Source organism: Podarcis gaigeae (assembly GCF_964106915.1).
Source record: "Podarcis gaigeae genome assembly, chromosome: 10".
NCBI classification, from domain to species: domain Eukaryota; kingdom Metazoa; phylum Chordata; class Lepidosauria; order Squamata; family Lacertidae; genus Podarcis; species Podarcis gaigeae.
This window is the reverse complement of record NC_139686.1, coordinates 7,678,754-7,699,796: the sequence shown is the minus strand read 5'-3', so window position 1 is coordinate 7,699,796 and position 21,043 is coordinate 7,678,754. Positions and strand designations below refer to the sequence as shown.

Genomic DNA, 21,043 nt, shown 5'->3' with positions numbered 1-21,043 from the left:
GCCTTCTCTCTCTCTCTCTCTCCCCCCTGCACACACGGAATCAAATTCCCCCCTGTAAGGTTAGGACAGAAGAGTCGCAGAAATCAATTCCCCGATCCATGCCAGGCCGCCCCTTGGAAAGAGAAGTCAGTCTCTCACGCAGAGGAGGGAGCCAGGAAGCGAAAGCAATGCGTCCAATAGCCAAGGCTCTCTCCAGCGCTCAGCTACCACTGTCTCACGGCTGCTTTTGCATTGACTGCTGGCGCCCTGGGGTAGCCTTTGAAACAGTGTAAGCTGCAAATTGCTCTTCTGGACATCAGTCCCGGAGACTCCACGCAGAGAGAGCAAAAGCAGCAGCATATGTTTCCATCAAGGCTCGGAGTGCAGAGCAAATTCTATCTCCAGGCCTGGTTTGGCATCTTAGGGGGCCTTTGCCGGGCTGCCTCGATGCATCAGAGGCTCGGGCAGCCCACAAATGCTATCCCGCTGCTGCGAGGCAGCTCCCCGCTCCCTTGCCCACCAGCTCCCCCCAGATCCACTTAAGCAATACAGATCTTGGCGAGCTACAAGCAGACAGCAGCCTATGCTGCAGGAAAAGGGGTTCGTCGCGAAGGAAATTAATTATTTTAATTAATAGACCAGTTTAAGTCTATAGGATAGATGGTCCCTTAGTCTCAAAGGCACCACACAGAATGCCTTTTGTTTGGGCTCAGTGAGCAGAGCGTTTCAGCCCTGTTCTTCAGTTTATTTAAAAGCAGCTTATCTTGTATTCCTTTCTTTGAATTTGTGCCATTTAGGTTTTTAAACCTTTTTGTAAAAGCAGCACTAGGATTTTCACAAGTTGAGTCCTCAACTTTCTATTACTGTGCTTTGCTTCCTTCAAGCTGGGCTGTGTTTAAAACTTGCCATTTAGGTTTTCAGACCTTTCTTGTAAATTCAGTATTAGTAACTGTACTTTTGAGTCCTCTATCCTTTATTACTGCGCTTTGCTTTACCTAGGTCAAGCTAGGATTATAATACTTCAGAATTTTGGGGGCTTCTACCCTTTTTTTGAAATTTTGGTCATTTAAAGTTTATGATTTTTCTATTTCCTTCTCAGGAATCTGAATAGTTCAGTGAAACGAGGTTTGTAGCCGGCAGCCTGTTAAGGCTCTGTTCAATTTTAGGTTTTTCTAATTGTTTTTCTTAAACTTTTGGATTTTTATTATTTAGTTTATTTCCACAAGATAATATTTCTAGTCAATTACTTCTTGTTTCAGGAATTTTCACGGTATTTCATTTGTTTTGTGCAATTTCTCAGTTCCATGATTGTCTTTTTTCTATCAGGGAGAAGAAGCAGGGTACAGGTTCCCTGACTTTCGCCGTGACAATTGTTTTTGTCCTTTAAATTCTACCAAAGGACACATTTCCCCATCTTCAGAAAGCAACCCTGCCTCTCTCTTTCTCAAGCTGGAACTCTCAGGCTGCCTTTCCAAGAGACTGCCTTCATCCCACCAGGGACGGCTGCTGTGTCCATTTGCAGCTTTGTTCTGTGTCGCAGCCGGCAGTGAGAAAATGTGAGGTTGGGGAGGAAGGAAATGGGAAGGCAGCCCTGGGGCCTACTGCCCCTGCCGCGCCCCCACCCATCCCTCGACCCTGCGACCCACACACTTACGCGTTGTGGAGCACACACCATCCGCAGTGGGGGTCCCCCGAGCCCAGGCACTCGCTGCAGCTTTTGTACTGTCCGCAGGACTCCACCGGCACTCGGGTGAGCTGTGGATGATAAGGGGAGAAGAGTCATGCTGAGCTTGCATTCGGTTTGCAATTCCAGACAGTGTCGTGAAGCCCTATAGACTCAAAACCTATTCATGTATACCTCCCAGTAATAATAATAATAATGATGACGCCTGCTTCTTGGGAGAAAAGCAATGACAAACCTAGGCAGCATCTTAAAAAGCAGAGACACCACATTGCCAACAAAGGTACGTATAGTTCAAGCTATGGTTTTCCCAGTACTGATGTATGGAAGTGAGAGCTGGACCATAAAGAAGGCTGATCGCCAAAGAATGGATGCTTTTGAATTATGGTGCTGGAGGAGACTCTTGAGAGCCCCATGGACTGCAAGAAGATCAAACCTCTCCATTCTGAAGGAAATCAGCCCTGAGTGCTCACTGGAATGACAGATCCTGAAGCTGAGGCTCCAATACTTTGGCCGCCTCATGAGAAGAGAAGACTCCCTGGAAAAGACCCTGATGTTGGGAAAGGTGGAGGGCACAAGGAGAAGGGGACGGCAGAGGACGAGATGGTTGGACAGCGTTCTCGAAGCTACCAGCATGAGTTTGACCAAACTGCAGGAGGCAGTGGAAGACAGGAGTGCCTGGCATGCTCTGGTCCATGGGGTCACGAAGAGTCGGACATGACTAAACGACTAAATAACAACAACAACAACAACAACAACAACAACAACAAATATTTATACCCCGCCCTCCCCGACCAGAGCTAGGCTCAGGGTGTCTAACACCAATAAAATCACAGTAAAAACATAATAGGGGGAAAAGAGGAAGGAAAAAACAAACCAATTTAAAATACAAGTTAAAATGAAATTTAAAATGCAGCCTCATTTTAAAATAGCCGATAAATCAAGACCATAAGGGGAGGGAAACATAAGGATCAGACTGAGTCCAAATCAAAGGCCAGGTGGAACAGTTCTGTCTTGCAGGCTCTAGTCTCTTGTGACAGAGCGTTCCACCAAGTCGGGGCCAGTACTGAAACGGCCCTGGCCCTAGTTGAGACCAATGTAACCATCTTGCGACCTGGGACCTCGAAAATGTTGTCATTTGTGGACCTTAAGGTCCTCTGTGGGGCACACCAGGAGAGGCATCCAACAACTCTGTAAGGTGGGTCTAGGTATTCCAAGTTGACTCAGGTGAGTGTGTATTGAAGAGGGAGTGTGACTTGCCCAAGAGTACATACTGAGTTCATGGTTCACCCTAGAAAAGCCAGCATGATAATGATAATGATAATGATAAATTATTTATACCCTGCCCTCCCCAGCCAAGACCGGGCTCAGGGTGGCTAACACCAGGTATAAAAATAATTGATCAAAATACAACTTTAAAACAAAATTAAAATACAACATTAAAATGCAGCCTCAATTTCAGTAGAAACTCAAATCAAAAACTTTTGGGGGGATAAAAACGTCAAGTCTTCACCAAGGCTAACTATCCAGTCTGGTCCTACGTGGGCCAGAAAAAAGTCCCCAAATAGGAGTTCCATCACAGAAGGAGAAAGGAAAAAGAAAGAGGGGGAAGGAATCAAATTGATTCTAAGCCAAAGGCCAGGCAGAACAACTCTGTCTTACAGGCCCTGCGGAAAGAAATCAGATCCTGCAGGGCCCTGGTCTCATAAGACAGAGCGTTCCACCAGGCCGGAGCCAGTGTTGAAAAGGCCCTGGCTCTGGTTGAGGCTAATCTGACTTCTTTAGGGCCTGGGACCTCAAGGGTGTTGATATTTATGGACCTTAAGGTCCTCCGTGGGGCATACCAGGAGAGTGGTTAGAGTGTTGGACTAAGTACCTGGGAGACTTGGGTTCAAATTCCCACTCAGCCACAAAGCTCACTGAGTGACCTTGGGCCATTCACTACTTCTCAGCCTGACCTACCTCACAGGGTCGTTGTGGGGATTAAATAAGTGAGGGAACAATTCACACCACCTTGAACTCCTTGGTGGGAAAACTGGGATAAAAATGCAATAAACAGGAGTGGTAAATGGCTTTGGAGAGCTGCTTCCATTCATAGCACACAACGCTAAGCTAAATCGACCAAGGGTCTGGTTCAGTAAATGGCTTGTTCATTTGTATTCATGTTTAAGAAACGCACATCCCCTGCCTTTTCAGGAAGCTCAAGGTAACGAACAACAATAAAAATTAACAGCGCATCATGCATAAAATTCAGAAACATTATAAAAAAGGCCATTGTGAAATGGAATGCATATTAAATGCTCTCGTTAAAATTGGGAACAATAAAGTCAGCAACAGAATAAGGAAACAGGTGATCAAAGGCTTCCATAGATCTATATCTATGGGACGTTTTCACCATTTGGTGGAAAACCAGTAAGATCAGACAAGATGAGCCTCTCTTGGGAGAAGCCCAGAAATGGGTGACTACGCCCATTTCACCTTCTTTCACTTCTCCACATCAATTTACATGTTGTTATTTTTTTAAGTCCTAATGAAAACTCACCAGCAAATATCTCTTAGCATGCACATATTTGTATGCAATTTTGCATTATATGCACATTTTTGCAAAGCGATTTCCCCTGATACAACATGCATTTTCCTGCACACTTTACCCTAATATAAAGCCAGTGAGAGCCAGTGTGGTGTAGTGGTTAAGAGCGGTAGTCTCGTAATCTGGGTAACCGGGTTCGCGTCTCCGCTCCTCCACATGCAGCTGCTGGGTGACCTTGGGCCAGTCACACTTCTCTGAAGTCTCTCAGCCCCACTCACCTCACAGAGTATTTGTTGTGGGGGAGGAAGGGAAAGGAGAATGTTAGCCGCTTTGAGACTCCTTAAAGGGAGTGAAAGGCGGGCTATCAAATCCAAACTCCTCTTCTTCTTCTTCTTATATGCATTTCCGTACACAGTACTTGGCTCACAGTCTGCACTGCTAAATTTTGAAGGACAGCCATGTTTTGGTTCTCATATTGTTTTGGAAAGGACGAATTAGGTAGGTTTGCCTTTATACGTTAACTGAATCAAATTTCTTGCCATTCCTAAGTTTGACCAGCAAAGAGGTCCCAGATAAATGAACTGTGGTCTCTGAACATTAAAGAACAGTGGTCCCTGATAATTAAACTAAAGCAGTAGATGGAACACAAAAGACTACATAAGGTACCTTCATAAGGTACCTCTCTTTCAAATCAGAACCAGCAAAGGCGGTGAAGGTCCTGTGTGAGTGCCTGGAGGCAGTTGGAGGATGGATGGCGGCTAATGGATTGAGGTTGAATCCTGACAAGACAGAAGGACTGTTCTTGGGGGACAGGGGGCGGGCTGGTCCCTGATCCTGATTGGGGCAACTGTGCCCTTGAAGGACCAGGTCCGCAGCCTGGGAGTCATTTTGGACTCACAGCTGTCCATGGAGGCACAGGTCAGTTATGTATCCAGGGCAGCTGTCTACCAGCTCCACCTGGTACACAGGCTGGGACCCTCCCTGTCCGCGGACTGTCTCGCCAGAGTGGTGCATGCTCTAATTATCTCCCGCCTGGACTACTGCAATGCGCTCTATGTGGAGCTACCTTTGAAGGTGACCCAGAAACTACAACTAATCCAGAATGTAGCAGCTAGACTGGTGACTGGAAGCGGCCGCCGAGACCACATAACACCAGTCTTGAAAGACCTACATTGGCTCCCAGTACGTTTCCAAGCACAATTCGAAGTGTTGATGTTGACCTTTAAAGCCCTAAACAGCCTCGGTCCAGTATACCTGAAGGAGCGTCTCCACCCCCATTGTTCTACCCGGACACTGAGGTCCAGCGCCGAGGGCCTTCTGGCGGTTCCCTCATTGTGAGAAGCAAAGCTACAGGGAACCAGCCAGAGGGCCTTCTCAGTAGTGGCACCCATCCTGTGGAATGCCCTCCCATCAGATGTCAAAGAGATAAACAACTACCTGACATTCAAAAGTCATCTGAAGGCAGCCCTGTTCAGGTAAGTTTTTAATGCGTGTCATTTTAGTGTATTTTTGGTCTTTGTTGGAAGCCGCCCAGAGTGGCTGGGAAAACCCAACCAGATGGGCAGGGTACAAATAATAAATTATTATTATTATGGCAAGAGTTTACAAATCACTTTGTGTGTTAAAAATCATGCCACTACTAATGAACAGGCACCCTCTAGGTTCCAATGATTTCTCCCCACTATTTAAGGACAAAGCTTTCTATGGGCACATTTACAGCCATTCTCCCACATCTGACCCATTTCCAGCCCGAGCCTCTTGGTGCTAAAAATGCTTCCTCCCACGCTGTGATGATCATGGAGCTTTCTCTGGTCCAGTGGGACACCACCACCACACGCCAGCACTCCTGGTAATGACATTTCAAAGAATCAAGTTGCATGGCTTCAAGGGAAGGCTCCTTGTCTGATATCCTTGAGGTGCCACAAGGAGAGGAGAGCAGATAGATAAAGTCGCCTTTGCGGAGTCAAGGTTACACAGAAGAGCCGTGCCTTTCAGGGCACTCGGATTCCTGTTAAGGGCGTAACTGCTGTCACGGAAAAGCAGCTCGGTTCGATTCAGAGGGATTCCTACGAGTCAGGCAACTCCACACACACACGTTTCCAATCTGCACAAAGTTGTGTTTCCTTCTGTTATTCCCCAAGGATGAAACCAACCAGAGAGCAGTTCCAAGGTCACTGATGAGGCGATGCCTCTGAAGTCGAGGAACCAATGCCAGAGTATTCTGGCATTTCCCACATCCACACAATTGCATGCGGCAAAAGGTTTGTGTAATGCTCCCTTGTTTATAACATAAACTCACTTGGGGCAACTAGTTTTCCCAAAGGGCACGTGAAGGTAAGTTGCAGGTGGAGACCTGCAAAAACAAGAAACCTGACTGTTTGCAACACTGTGATTTTGTGATTCCTTTCACAAACACAAATGCAGGTTACATATGCCTCGGGTTACATATGCTTCAGGTTACATATGCTTCAGGTTACAGACTCCGCTAACCCAGAAATAGTACCTCGGGTTAAGAACTTTGCTTCAGGATGAGAACAGAAATCACGCTCCGGCAGCGTGGCAGCAGCGGGAGGCCCCATTAGCTAAAGTGGTGCTTCAGGTTAAGAACAGACCTCCAGAACGAATTAAGTTCTTAACCCGAGGTACCACTGTGCTGCTTATTCTTAATTTTTACAGTACCAGTTCATTTTGGCAAATGGTAATTATTCCTCTCCCTTCCCCCAATCCATGCCACCTGTCAGATGGCAATAGTGGTTGCTCGTGAGTAACCATTCAGGACTCCAACCTGTATTTTACAGGTTTTATTTTGGTGCAAAACTATTTTCAGTGCAGAGCCACAAGTTCATGTCTGCCTCAATCGCTAGCAGAATCCGGGAGTGGTTGTTTCCGGGACCTCCCCCAAAATAAGAGCTTAGTCACCCCCAGCCTTTTCCTTCCTTCTTTGTGTTTTCCACCTCTGCGCAGGGTGGCGACGGAAGAGGCATGCTTCCCTCCTGGCTGGCTTGGCCAGGAGCGGTGCTGAGGCTCCCAGCAGCATCCTCTGGTCCTTTCCCCTCTTCCCCACTAGAGGTGTGGCTTTCGTCACCACAGGAAGAGGAACAGCTCCGCAAGATTTTCGGAAGTTCCCTGTAACCCAGCTGCCCCTCTGCTTCCTTACCCTGTTCCGATGGCAGTACCCTGACACCACCATTTCTTTATTCCACCACCCCATCATATTAGCTCCCTCCACCCACAATTGTCTAGTCCCAGCTTTCTTTGAAATGGCTTTCCAGATAACATCTGCCATCCCTGAAGCTCTCTCGTCGGTCAGAAAAGGCCCGTTTTGCCCAGGGGGGATATAAAAATACTACTGGCTGGACAAACGCGATGTCATCAGTCATTGCCACGTTTTCCCCTGAGGATCCCTGCGTCAGCAGAGTGAGGCCGTTTTTTAACTGACATGGAGGGGCAGAAGCAGCTCCCTGATGAAGCACCATTGAATCCCGTCAGCACTAAACTCCCAAACAGCAATGAGTGACAGATTGCCGGAGAATACACCTGTGCCTTATGGGTACTTTCCAAGAAATGTTACAGGACATGAGCTATGAACTGACAGGCCAGGATTCATGGTGATGATGTCTTGAAAAATAACTAGCTCTGCTATTTGGGGGCATTTATTTATTTTTCAAAGGCAGACAGAAATCAGAATGTAGGGTTGCCATATCTTGAAGAATATCTGCTGAATGAAAAGATAACAACAGGGCAACTGACTTTCGGGTTTGGTGGGTGTGCGTCACTAAAAGAGGGGAACTGAGACTAAGAGAGCTGATGGGTGCTTGTGTAATCTCACTGTATAAAGGTTGTACAAGTGACAATAAAGTATGTCAATTTCAATTTCGGTTGGGTCTATTGGGTTGCATCGCTGATCAGCGTGAAGCAATGGTGGGGGACTCACATCACTAACACAGCAAAGGCAGATCTAGGGGGGAGTGATTGGTGTAATCACACTGGCCATCAATCTTCTGGGTCATGGCGACTACAACATCCAATGGAAGGCAAGAGGTGGGGGGCCCCATATGGATTTTGGCATCGTGCAGGGCGGCACTGAAATTGAGGTGCCATGGTCCACCACTGCCTACAGCAACATTTGAAGGTATGAGGAAAGGTAGTGCCTGAGCTGAGGGATGTGGGTGGCGCTGTGGGTTAAACCACAGAGCCTAGGACTTGCTGATCAGAAGGTCAGTGGTTCGAATCCCCGCAACAGGGTGAGCTCCCGTTGCTTGGTCCCTCTCCTGCCAATCTAGCAGTTCGAAAGCACATCAAAGTGCAAGTAGATAAATAGGTACCGCTTTGGCGGGAAGGTAAACGGCGTTTCCGTGCACTGCTCTGGTTTGCCAGAAGTGGCTTAGTCATGCTGGCCACATGACCCGGAAGCTGAATGCCAGCTCCCTCGGCCAATAAAGCGAGATGAGCGCTGCAACTCCAGAGTCGTCCACGACTGGACCTAATGGTCAGGGGTCCCTTTACCTTTACCTTTAGTGCCTGAGCTGGCCATCAACTCTTCCCCAGCGCAAGGAAGAAGTGATGTAGTTGCTACCCGAAGCTCAAATAGCAATGCCCTTTCATGATTAGAAAAAGAAAATTGATTAAAATAAATAAAGGTCAGATGAATGTGCACGGGATATTGGAAGCGCAGAGGGGCCATGAGTTCTGTTTTACAGAAGACAGTCCTCTATTTAAAGGGCTGCTTGAGAACAGCCTTCTATCTGAAGGTGTGATAATGGCTGCCTAGGCCAGGCCAAGTGAAAAGATGAATAAAGAATCCAAAAAAACCATCAGCAACTGACACATGAAAGAAAACTTAGCATCGACAGATAACAGAGCTAGTTATTTGGAAAAGGTTCAGAAAAGGGCCATCAGAAAGGTCAAGGGGATGGTACAAGTCTGCTATGAATAAAGGTTGCACTGTTTGGGACTGTTTTTAAAAACATTATTTATAATTTTCAGGTTTATACATTTCAATAATTTTACAGTCATTTTAACATTTCAAAACTTGACTTCCTCCCCATTCTTTCCACGGTTCCTTAAATTTATTTTTAATATCTTCTGCATATCCAAATTAACTTAATTTGTTCATTTATTCATCTGCTTTAGATATATAGTCTTATGAAACTGCAGGTTATTACAATAACCCTTCCAATGCTCTCATCTGTTTACAACTTATCTGTAAATATTCAATAAACCACTTCCATTCTTTAATAAAAAGTTGTTGTCTTTATTTCTTATTTTTTCCAGTAAGTTTCGCCATTTCTGCACATTCCGTAAGTTTTTGTATCCATTCTTCCTTTGCTGGGACTTCTACTTCTTTGCATTTTGGAGGCAAATAACATTCTTGCTGCTGTAGTAGCATATATGACTAAGTTTCTATACAGTTTGGGTAGTTCTGTCCCTATAATTCCCCAAAGGAAAGCTTCTGGGGGGTTGTTGCTGTTTTTTACAAACATTATTTTAAACCTCCTTTTCATTTCATTATATATCATTTCCCAGTAAGCTTTAACCTTCTACAAGGCCCCAACATATGATAAGAAGAACCTTCTTTCTCTTTACATTTCCAACACTTATTTGATTTAGATTTATACATTTTTACCAGTTTGGGACTTTTTTATTTAGGGAAATGGTAAGAGGCAACATGACAAAAGTTTTTAAAATTGCACATAGCATGGAGACAGTGGATAGAGAGAGGGTTTTTTCTCCCTCCCTTATCACATTAGACTCAGGGACATGAAGTGGCATATTGGACGTTCAGGACAGATAAAAGAAAGAGGCCTACATTGGCTCCCAGTACATTTCTGAGCACAAGTCAAAGTGTTGGTGCTGACCTTTAAAGCCCTAAACGGCCTCGGTCCAGTATACCTGAAGGAGCATCTCCATCCCCTTCGTTCAACCCAGACACAGAGGTTCAATGCCGAGGGCCATCTGGCGGTTCCCTCGCTGTGAGAAGCGAAGTTACAGGGAACCAGGCAGAGGGCTTCTCGGTAGTGGCGCCCACCCTGTGGAACACCCTCCCACCAGATGTCAAAGAGAAAAGCAACTACCAGACTTTTAGAAGACACCTGAAGGCAGTCCTGTTTAGGGAAGCTTTTAATGTTTATTGTATTTTAATATTCTGTTGGAAGCAGCCCAGAGTGGCTAGGGGAAACCCAGGCAGATGGGCGGGGTAGAAATTATGAAGGAGGAGGAGGAGGAGGAGAAGAAGAAGAAGGAGGAGAAGGAGGAGAAGGAGAAGAAGGAGAAGGAGAAGAAGAAGTCCTTCTTCATGCAGCACATAGTTAAAACGATGGAACACGCTCTCCTCCAGGAGGCAGTGATGGCCATCAAATTGTATGGCTTTACAAGTGGATTAGACAAATTCATGGAGAATTATCAATGGCTCCTAGCCATGATGGCTATGCTCTCAGTTGGAGGCAAAAGGGCTTCTGAATACCAGCTGCTGAAAACCGCAGGAGGGGGATGTGCTCTTCTACTCAAGTCCTGCTCTTTGGTTTCCTGCGGGTGGTGCTGTGGTCTAAACCACTGAGCCTCTCAGGCTTGCCAATCAGAAGGTCGGCGTTTTGAATCCCCGCAACAGGGTGAGCTCCCATTGCTTGGTCCCAGCTCCTGCCAACCTAGCAGTTCAAAGCAGACCAGTGCAAGTAGATAAATAGGTACCGCTGTGGCGGGAAGGTAAACGGAGTTTCCATGCACTCTGGCACACGTCACGGTCCTCCGTGTGCAAGAAGCAGTTTAGCCATACTGGCCACATGACCTAGAAAGCTGTCTGTGGACAAACGCCGGCTCCCTCGGCCTGAAAGCAAAATGAATGCCGCAACCCCATAGTCACCTATGACTGGACTTAACTGTCCAGGGGTCCACTGGCGGATGAAGAGGAGTGCGGGGGGAGTGCACCGCCCTGGCAGCATGATCCCGGTGGGGTGCCATTGCAGCTGCCCCCCCCCTGGGCACCACACCCCTGCAAGCGGCATGTCACACCCCCAGGATGTACATCACACCCCTGTGGGTGGCGCACCACGCGCCTGGGATGCGTGTCAGCCCTGCCCCCGTCTGCTCTCCACCTTCCAGTGCCAGAGCATGAAGCTCCACCACTGCAGGGGTCCTTTACCTTTTTACTTTCCCATGGGTATCTGGTTGGCTACTATACGAACAGGATGCTGCAGTCAGGAGTTCAGCCTACACTCGAGTAGGCCCCTGGCAGAGACACATGCCCAACTGGCATGTTCCCTCCCTCCTGGTCAATCGTTCAGGAGCTTCATAAGCTTTCTTCAGCCCGAACATCACAGCGACTGATGCCGACAGACATTGGCACACTTAGGGATCTGCAGAGTTTGCACACCTTGCATGACAGACCTCAGATACACAGCATTTTGGCTAATCTACTTTATTTACATATAAACACACACGGAGCACTGCAACATGGCTCCCTCTCTCTCTAGCATCAGACAGCAAAGAGAAAAAGAGAATAAAGGACAATAGTCCCACTTCACGGAACACAGTAACGCAAACATCCTGTCTCCATCACTTCCCACTCTGTGGAGTCAAAACATATACCGTCATGTGAAAGACAAAAATCCCATGACTGCAATCATGGAGCAGGAATTCTAACAGCTACATGGGTCATTGGACTGACTGAGCAGGCTGTTCTTATGAGCAAGAATGCAGGGACACTTGGCCACGGTTGGAGGTGGCAATGCTTTTAAGTACCAGTTGCAGTAAGCCACAGGAAGGGAGAGGCTTCTTGCGCTCAAACACTGCTTGCATCTGTTTGACCACTGTGAAGACAGAGTCCTGGGCTTCAGCCTGATCCAGCAGGGCTCTCCTTTCATCCTGTCCTCATTCACCCTCGACTCCCCATCCATCACAAAAAGACATTGCCAGGAGACACACACAAAAAAGGATGGATAAAGAGCTAGAACATTTTGAGAGAGTGGGAGGGATTTGTCAAAGAGGTAACAGAATGGCCTTCTTGGCAAGAGAGATTTTTGCACCAGCAGGCCGGAACTCATCCTTGTGGCCACACGAAGACCTCGCACGAGTCACGCTGCTGTGTCTAACTGCTAGCACACCAGACCCTTTTACACGTTCACCTTCAGCGGCTCAGCAGTGAGATTAATTAAAACTGTACCACGCTGCTCAGTTACTCAAGCTTTAGTGTCAGGCCCTCTAATTAATAAAGGGAAAGTCTACAGGAAACAATGGAGCCGTGAGTGAAAGGCGCACCACCTAAGGGCCGTCAGCTGAAGAGAAAGCAGCAGAAAGCAAAGACAGCACATCACAGCTCAGATCTGAAACGCTCCCCCTTCGCCGGCGGAACATAAATCTGCAATTAATTCCACTCAGCTCCACGAATCAAAAGTTTGGAGATCGGCCCATGCCCTCCGGGAGCAATCAGCCTTTCATGCTGCCCCAAAGACAGGGGGAAACGAAAAAGCTCGCGCAACCACAGCAATTTGCCGCTCTCAGTAATTATTATAGAGGGATCATCGTCTTTCTCCCACAGCAAAGGATGGCTCCAGACCTACCGTGAAAACAAACATATACGGAATCAGTGGTTTCTAGCCATTGCAAGGTTGAGGGCAGGAACCAGCACCTGTGAGGCTGCTGGTGCCTGTATATATGTTGGAATCATAAATTGTAGAGGTGTAAGGGACCCTTAGGGTCATCTGGTCCAACCCTCTGCAATGCAGGAATCTTGAGCATCTACGACAGATGGCCATCCAACCTCTGCTTCAAAACCTCCGAGGAAGGAGAGTCTGCCACCTTCCAAGGGAATGGCTCTTTCTATAGGAAAGTTATTCCTGATGTTTAGCCAGAATCTCCTTTCTTGTAACTTGAGCCATGGGTTCAAGTCCTACCCTCCGGAGCAGGAGGAAACAGGCTTGCTCCACCTTCCACGTGACAACCCTTGAGATATTTGTAGATGGCTCTTGTATCTCCTCTCAATCTCCCCTTTTCCAGGCTAAACATACCCAGCTCCTTCAACTGTTCCTCATAAGGCTTGATTTCCATGCCACTCCAATCTTTGAGCAGCAAAAGACTTCAGGCACTTGCCCTGGATTTGTTTTTCTTGCAATGAAGACCACTAGAGACTGTGGTGTCTTTAGGATATATGGTTTTATCTGTACAGTGGTACCTTGGGTGACAGACGCTTCAGGTTACAGACTCCGCTAACCCAGAAATAATAACTTGGGTTAAGAACTTTGCTTCAGGATGAGAACAGAAATCGCGCGGCAGCAGGAGGCCCCATTAGCTAATGTGGTACGTCAGGTTAAGAACAGTTTCAGGTTAAGAACGGACTTCCAGAACGAATCAAGTTCTTAGCCCAAGGTACTGTACAGGGTTGCCATATTTCGCTTAATGATTTTTTGATTGACTTGCCTAAGATCCAAGACAAAGCGCCACCTTTTGGAAATTCCCCATTGAAATCCAGGTAATGTCCAGGAAAATCTGGACGTATGGCAGCCCTACATATATGCAACCTGAGCATAAGATGGAGTGGCTCACAGCATTAACACCCCAACCAATCTTGCTTCTTCCTTGGTCAAAGCCTTGGATCCAGCTCAGAGCAAGCATGTCTCTGTGTATCCAGCTTCCAGGCTGCTTCAAGCTCAGCTCACAAATACTGCTCTCCGGCTATTACTCTCCTACTTCTCAGCAGAGGAGGGGAGGAAGGGTTCATCCCTTATCCTGGAGGGCACCATCACTTAAGCTCTTGAAATGTAGCTCATTCTTTTGGGATGCTGATGAGGACACTTAAGTGGCCAGCTAAGACTATTGTAGACAGCATCTTAAAAAGCAGAGACATCACCTTGCCAACAAGGTCCGTATAGTTAAAGCTATGGTTTTCCCAGTAGTGATGGATGGAAGTCAGAGCTGGACCATAAAGAAGGCTGATGGCCGAAGAATGGATGCTTTTGAATTCTGGTGCTGGAGGAGACTCTTGAGAGTCCCGTGGACTGCAAGAAGATCAAACCTCTCCATTCTGAAGGAAATCAGCCCTGAGTGCTCACTGGAATGACAGATCCCGAAGCTAAGGCTCCAATACTTTGGCCACCTCACGAGAAGAGAAGACTCCCTGGAAAAGACCCTGATGTTGGGAAAGATGGAGGGCACAAGGAGAAGGGGATGACAGAGGACGAGATGGTTGGACAGTGTTCTTGAAGCTACCAGCATGAGTTTGACCAAACTGCGGGAGGCAGTGGAAGACAGGAGTGCCTGGTGTGCTCTGGTCCATGGGGTCATGAAGAGTCGGACACCACTAAATGACTAAACAACAACAACAAGACTATTGTCTTACAAAGCGACTTGTCTGGCCAGTTCAGCAACAGAATCCTCTGTCAGATCCTAACCCTCAAGGGATACAGGACCCCAAGAATTTGGAAGTGACTCGGGGTATCACCCTGACTGACCCTCCCCACCTTCAAACATACATATATTGGGGCCCTGAGCCAAACAGGGCATATCTGAAGGGTTTGGAACATCAACCAAGTTGGGCTGAGACAGTCACAGATCACTTCAGATTATGCTGGTGGGCCTGGAAAAATCCAGGGCTGTCAGGGGGCAGGGCATCAGGAAGGAAGGAGAGGTAGACATCAATCTAGAACCACTGTGCTGGTCCTGGGCGGTAACCAAGAGGCGAGGTCCGAGTCCAGTCCGAGGTCAATGGTGCTGTAGCTGGGTCCAAAGCAGGGAGTCAGGTGGGGTCAGGAACTCTGGCAGAAGAGCAGGACAGGGTGCAGGCAGGCACAGGCTAGCAACAACATTGCTCCCACAACCTGGGACTGGGGCTGACTGGCTTTTATCTGCCCCGAGGCATAGGGTGGCCCCGGTCCACAGGTGACTCGCCTCTCCTGGCCTGGAGGCAAGCACTCCTCCTGCAGGAACTTCGTTCCCTCCGCCTCTCTGCCCTGAGCCTCTGCAGCTCAGGAGAGGCTGGAGGGCTACCGGACCCAGAGGCAGCCTCCTCTTCCCCTGACAGGGCTGAGAGTGGAGCACCTGCAGGCAATGGGTCACCTCAGGGGCCAGAGCAGACTCAGCTGGTGCCTGCACCTGAGGACCCAGCACAGGTGAGGACACTTCAGGCTCAGCCCCCAGCCCCGCCTCAGCTGGTTCTGGAGGCGGGGACTCCTGTGCAAGCTGCGATTCCTCAGGTTCAACCTCTGAGTCCGAATCCCAGGCCTTCACAACCACCCTGAGATCTTCAGATGAACAGCCATATATCAAGAAATAAAACAAATAAATAGAAAGCCCACCAAAAGGCCAAGATCTATGTCAGCTGTGTCTGTCCATGAGAAGGTAGGAGCCTGACCATGCCTAGTACTCCTGCCTTGGACTAGGTGACCCTCAGGGTTGCTTCCAAGTAGAAATCTATGATTCTATGTTGTCCCATCCCTGAAGCAGAGACTTGATGCTTCTGTACTGTAGGACAGCTGTGCTTCAGTTTACTTCTTAGTTTGGGAACTGCAAACCAGGCAGATTCACATTAAAATCTATCACCGCAGGTCGGAGATGGGGAGGAAATTACTTGCTGTTTCGCTTTTCAGCTGTTGGATTTGCAGACAATTACTAATGGCTGAGTGTTTTGAGTGTTTTGCTGGAGTGAGAATTGAATGGTCAGAGTGATGTACTGTGTGCAAGGAAAGTGTGACTTTTGAATGGGTGGGTGTGGCAAGATGGTTCTTGAATCCTTGCTTCATATAATTAAATGTGAGGATGGTTTTTATGTTGTAATTGCATTGCATTCTGTAGTGTTTTGATGCTTTTTTGTTCTGCATGTGACCCCCTTTTTAAGAGATTTACTGCTGATGTTACTTAAAATAAGGAATGGTAGGAGGGGGAGGGGAAAGAGGAGCTGCACTGAATGTGGAATTGTGGTTCCATAGAATCATAGAGAGAGCAGGACCATAAGGATTGCCAAAGAACGGATGCTTCTTAATTCTGGTGCTGGAGGAGTCTCTTGAGAGTCCCATGGACTGCAAGAAGATCAAACCTCTTCATTCGGAGGGAAATCAGCCCTGAGTGCTCGCTGGAAGGACAGATCGTGAAGCTGAGGCTCCAAAACTTTGGCCACCTCATGAGAAGAGAAGACTCCCTGGAAAAGACCCTGATGTTGGGAAAGATGGAGGGCACAAGGAGAAGGGGACGACAGAGGATGAGATGGTTGGATGGTGTTCTCGAAGCTCCCAGCATGAGTTTGACCAAACTGCAGGAGGCAGTGGAAGACAGGAGTGCCTGGAGTTCTCTGGTCCATGGAGTCACAAAGAGTCGGACACGACTAAACAACAAGAAGAAGAATCATAGAATTGGAAAGGACCATGAGGGTCATTTTGTCCAACCCTCTCCAATGCAAGAATGTTTTTGCCCAGTGTGGGGCTCAAACCCACAACCCTGCCTCATGCTCATGCTATACTGAACTGAGCTATTCCAGTTTTTATGGGATATCTATTGATTTCCATGGAGATGCAAACAGCTTTGAGGTTCTGGAGACATAAAGTGGTACACAAGTTAAATTCAGAAATAAAATTAAGTGCAGACAAATCTCTCCCCTCCCCTCCCTTCCAGGAGCACTGTTTGGGCATGACTGACGCAAATGCAGTGCTTCTGAACACTCTAAAGCGCGATATAAGTGATCGCTATGGTTCAATGAGACACTCCTTTGGGCCAGGTTATGCTTTCAAGTAGGCTGTTAAGTGTTTTGTTGTAGCTTGCTGGTTTCCAAATTGGTCTTTTCCTCAAGATTGCTTTCATTGCTTAGGGTCTTCTCTCCCACCACCTCACCCCCCCAAAAAAAACAAAACCCTCCAGCGTAATGATCCTAACAAGATGAATCATTGCTCAGTCTGGGCTTTTTATAATTGCATGTTAATACAGTGACAGTATCGACTCAGTCTGATGAACTGGGATAATCTTAATGTACAAAAAGAGGCAACTTAAGTAGCCCGCACACATTTTCCAAAGAAGTCAAAGGACGCCTTTCCAAAACGCCAAGCGGAGCACTGTGTCAAGCTCTGTGAGTTCTGTCAACGCTCCTAATATCTTCCAAGGCTCAGCCAGCCCCCCCCCCCCATGATAGCAAGATTATGAGAGAGCCTGATTTCCGCTGAAAACAATTCTCAATGGAGCATTTGCGATAAGAGCAAATTATTAAACAGAGAGAGACAAAGCCACTAATTGGAGCCTTGGATGAACCTGGCTTCCTTGCCCAACAGACCAGGATATGAATCTAGCCCAAACTAGAGAAAGCCTAAAATGCTATTTACAAGCATAAATCAATGACCAATAAAGCTGAAAGATACAGGGGAGATACACAGAAGGTATTCTTCATGCAGTGAAAAGTTAAAACAGGCTGGACTATGCAGAACTGGATAAATTAACAGGAAGGATTCGAAACCTGCGGGGCCAGAGATTCTTAGAAGACTGGAGTAAATGTACGAACTATTTGAAAAGTAATTGTAATGAACAGATTACGCAAGAAGTTTTGTAAGGATGATTATTTGAAATATTGCAAGAAAGACTATGAGGAGAATTATTAGTTCATGATAATTAAAAGTAATAGAGAAATTAAGAAATGCAGAATAAGTGATAAAGAACGGGAAATCACCAGGGGTGTTGACAGAAGTCTAAAATATTGTATAAGATAAGAAGTTATGTTATATGACTGTTGGAAACGATATGTTAAAAAACCAATAAAAATGTATAACAAAAACAAAAATTAAACCAGGCTTCCTCAACCTCGGCCCTCCGGATGTTTTGGGCCTACAACTCCCATGATCCCTAGCTAGCAGGACCAGTGGTCAGGGATGCTGGGAATTGTAGTCTCAAAACATCTGGAGGGCTGAGGTTGAGGAAGCCTGAGTTAAACTATGGATCTCACTTCCACAGGAGGCAGTTATGGCCACCAATATGTATGGCTTTAAAAGAGGATTAGACCATTTTGTGGAGAAGAGGGCTATCAATGGCTACTAGCCACGAGAGCTGTGCTCTGCCTCATGGCTGGAAGCAACGATGCTTCTGAATACCAATCGCAGGGCTGGAGAGGGATCTTGTGCTCAGTGGCGTAGCGTGGGGGGTGCAGGGGGTGCCAGCCGCACCGGGCGCAACATTTTGGGGGGGCGCACTCGCAGCTCTCTGCCCCTACCTGGCTCACTCCCGCTTGCAGCGGCAGCAGCAGCAGCCTGGCGAATAGGGCGCGCGCGCGCAGGGCGCACGGAGTGGCAAAGGCGAAGGAGACGAGGCAGAGGCTGCGGGCTGGCGGAGGAAACAGGAGAGATTCAGATTGCAAGCAAGCCGGGATGCTTCGTCGGCTTGGGGAAAGCCCAGCGGGGGGCAAGGGCACGCGCCTCGCTTTGCTGGGCGCAGAGGTGGGAAGGGAAGAATCTCCACACGGACGTTGGGGAGCGCAGAGAGGAATCGGGGGGGCAGCTCCAGCCATCGCCCATCGCCAGCAGTGTCCGTGCCTCCTTCAGGGGGCTCCTCGGGGGGGGGGCTCCTTGAGGAATCCGGGCAGCAGGATCTTGGAGACGCTTTGCCTGCGAGGCAGCTGCCCACAACTCCCGGGGCCAGCCCGGGCTGCCAAGTGAGACCCCTGCTTCTTCGGAAATTTCTCCAAAGGCTTCATCCCGCCGACGGCAGTGGGGGCACCCAGGAGCTCAGCTGGGCCCCAGGACAAGGGGTGATCCAATGTGCCCTTTTCAGCTTAGGCCAAAATTGGAGATCAGGGGCGGCGCACTCTGCGTGCCTGCGGCGGGGGTGGAGAGACGTACGATCAGAGAGTCATGGCTATGCCAGATGTTGGAGGCGGGCGAAGATCTGGCCAAGAAGGTGGCAGGGAGCTGCCTCTTTGGAGAAGGGAAACGTGTCCGGCGTTGGGGGGGGTGGAGCGGGGGCGCTGCTCTGGCCAACCTTACCGAGCGTGGAAAGGCTTTAGGGGGAGGGGTGCAAGGGGTCCCTGCAGGGGGAGTGACCAGAGGCGCCTCCGATGGCTTCGCGTCCTGACGCCCTCCTGAAGTGGTAGGCGGCAAGAGGCAGACAGGTGGATTGCCGTCTACTCTTTGGCCGCGCCAGAAACGTGGCGAGCGGGCACAACATCTGGGGGTTAGGGTTAGGGGGCGCAAATCCACGGGTTAGGGGGCGCAAATTACTTGCCTTGCCCCGGGTGCTGACAACCCACGCTACGCCACTGCTTGTGCTCAAATCCTGCTTGCAGTTTTCCCATTGGTTGGCCACTGTAAGAACTAGATGGACCACTGGTCTGGTCCAGCAGGTTCTTCTTACATTATTAACTACCACCAAACCCAATGTGATTTTGCTGCATGATGCTGTTAACCTAGAAAATCAACGTCCGTGCTAATTTATGTCTTGCTCTCCTGACAACAGAAGCTCCCAGTGTGGGTTACAGCACAAAAACACACACCATACTATCAAAACAGCAGTAAACAAACAACAGCTCCCTCCATTTACCCTGAAACAGTGATTCCATTAAGCACATTACACAGAGGACACCAAAAACGGTTCTTTGAAGGCCAAATGGAATGGGTGGAAATGGTAAGGTGGGCTGCCTCTTGTGGAGAGGGATTTCCTAATGCTTGGTGCCACCAATAAGAAGACCCTCTCATGAGCTGCCGTTCCTGAATCTCTGAGAGCAGAACTACAAGCAGAGCCTCATGATCTTAACCTGCAGACTGCATGGCTCACCGTGGTCATGCAACCCATTGTCAAGACATTCTTCTTGCACCTGAATACCAAGATTAGCATATCTTGATGCTCTCACGATGGGGGAAATATGTGGCTACTGCAAAAACAAAACTATGTTAGGCAGCTGGCATTTAGAAGTCTCAGACTGAAGAGCCGTATTGTCAAACTCCAATCTGGCAGGGAGGGGAGGAGGAGGAGGAGGAGGAGGAAGAGAGAGAGAAAGAGAGAGAGAGAGAGAGAGAGAGAGAGAGAGAGAGAGAGAGAGAGAGAGATGATTCTGAGCGTCAACAGTGACACACAGAGAAATACAGCCATTATCACAGTACAAGTCGAAAGCTTTAAAGTCAGTGTGGCACAGGGCTATTAGACAGCTGAGTGCTCAGAGGTCACTCACATCATGCGATTAAGAAGCCGTGCAATTAAGCCTGGCTGGGGATGATTAATTAATTAATTAATTGCCCCATCCCGCGGCTGCGCCATGCATTCTGCCATTAAGAAGCTGCAGCGGTGAATGGTTTCAGGGAGAGTTGGGTTGCTGCCCTGCACCCACTTCCCCTGGGAGTATTTCCACTGAGCCTAGAAGGGCTTCCTCTTGAGTAAGCATGCACGGAGGCAGGCCGTCAGGAGGGTCAGCTCCTCTCTTTGCACAAGGGGGCGCTTAGCAAGGGCCTACCGCCCACCCATTCACTCACTCCCATAGAGACAGATGACAGGCAGCGCAATCTTGTTCATGCTCGAGGGAAGCCAGTCATAGAGTGTTGCTTACCACTAGTGAGGAATGGGAGAATTCAATTCAGTTCACATTTAAAGGTGAAACCTACCAAATCCGCAGCAATCTTTCAAAATTTGAACTTCCCTGAATTTTGCAACGCGGTTCTCTATCTGGATCAGCACCTTGAAATAGGGTGGTATGGTTTTTAAACCTTTTGCGTCCAGCATGGTTTAAATCTTGGGGGGCTCCTGTGCGTGCTATTTGCATAGTGGGGGGTGGGGAGGGAGAGCTATCAGTGAAGCAAATGGGAGCTTCACCCATGAATATTGCAAGAAGGGAAGAAGGAAAGACCCTAAACTACCGTATTTTTTGCTCTATAAGACTCACTTTTTCCTTCCTAAAAAGTAAGGGGAAA

General features: G+C 48.1%; 1 protein-coding gene across 3 annotated transcripts in view; it reads right to left on the bottom strand.

Moving 5' to 3' along the window:
- PLXNA4 (plexin A4) overlaps nt 1–21,043 on the bottom strand; it is a 612,201-nt gene that overhangs the window by 198,965 nt on the left and 392,193 nt on the right. For all 3 annotated transcript variants that reach the window (XM_083699819.1, XM_083699820.1, XM_083699821.1), the window contains one exon: nt 1,634–1,734. In XM_083699819.1, the coding sequence (XP_083555945.1) occupies nt 1,634–1,734 (101 nt within the window). The remainder of the gene's footprint in view (nt 1–1,633; nt 1,735–21,043) is intronic.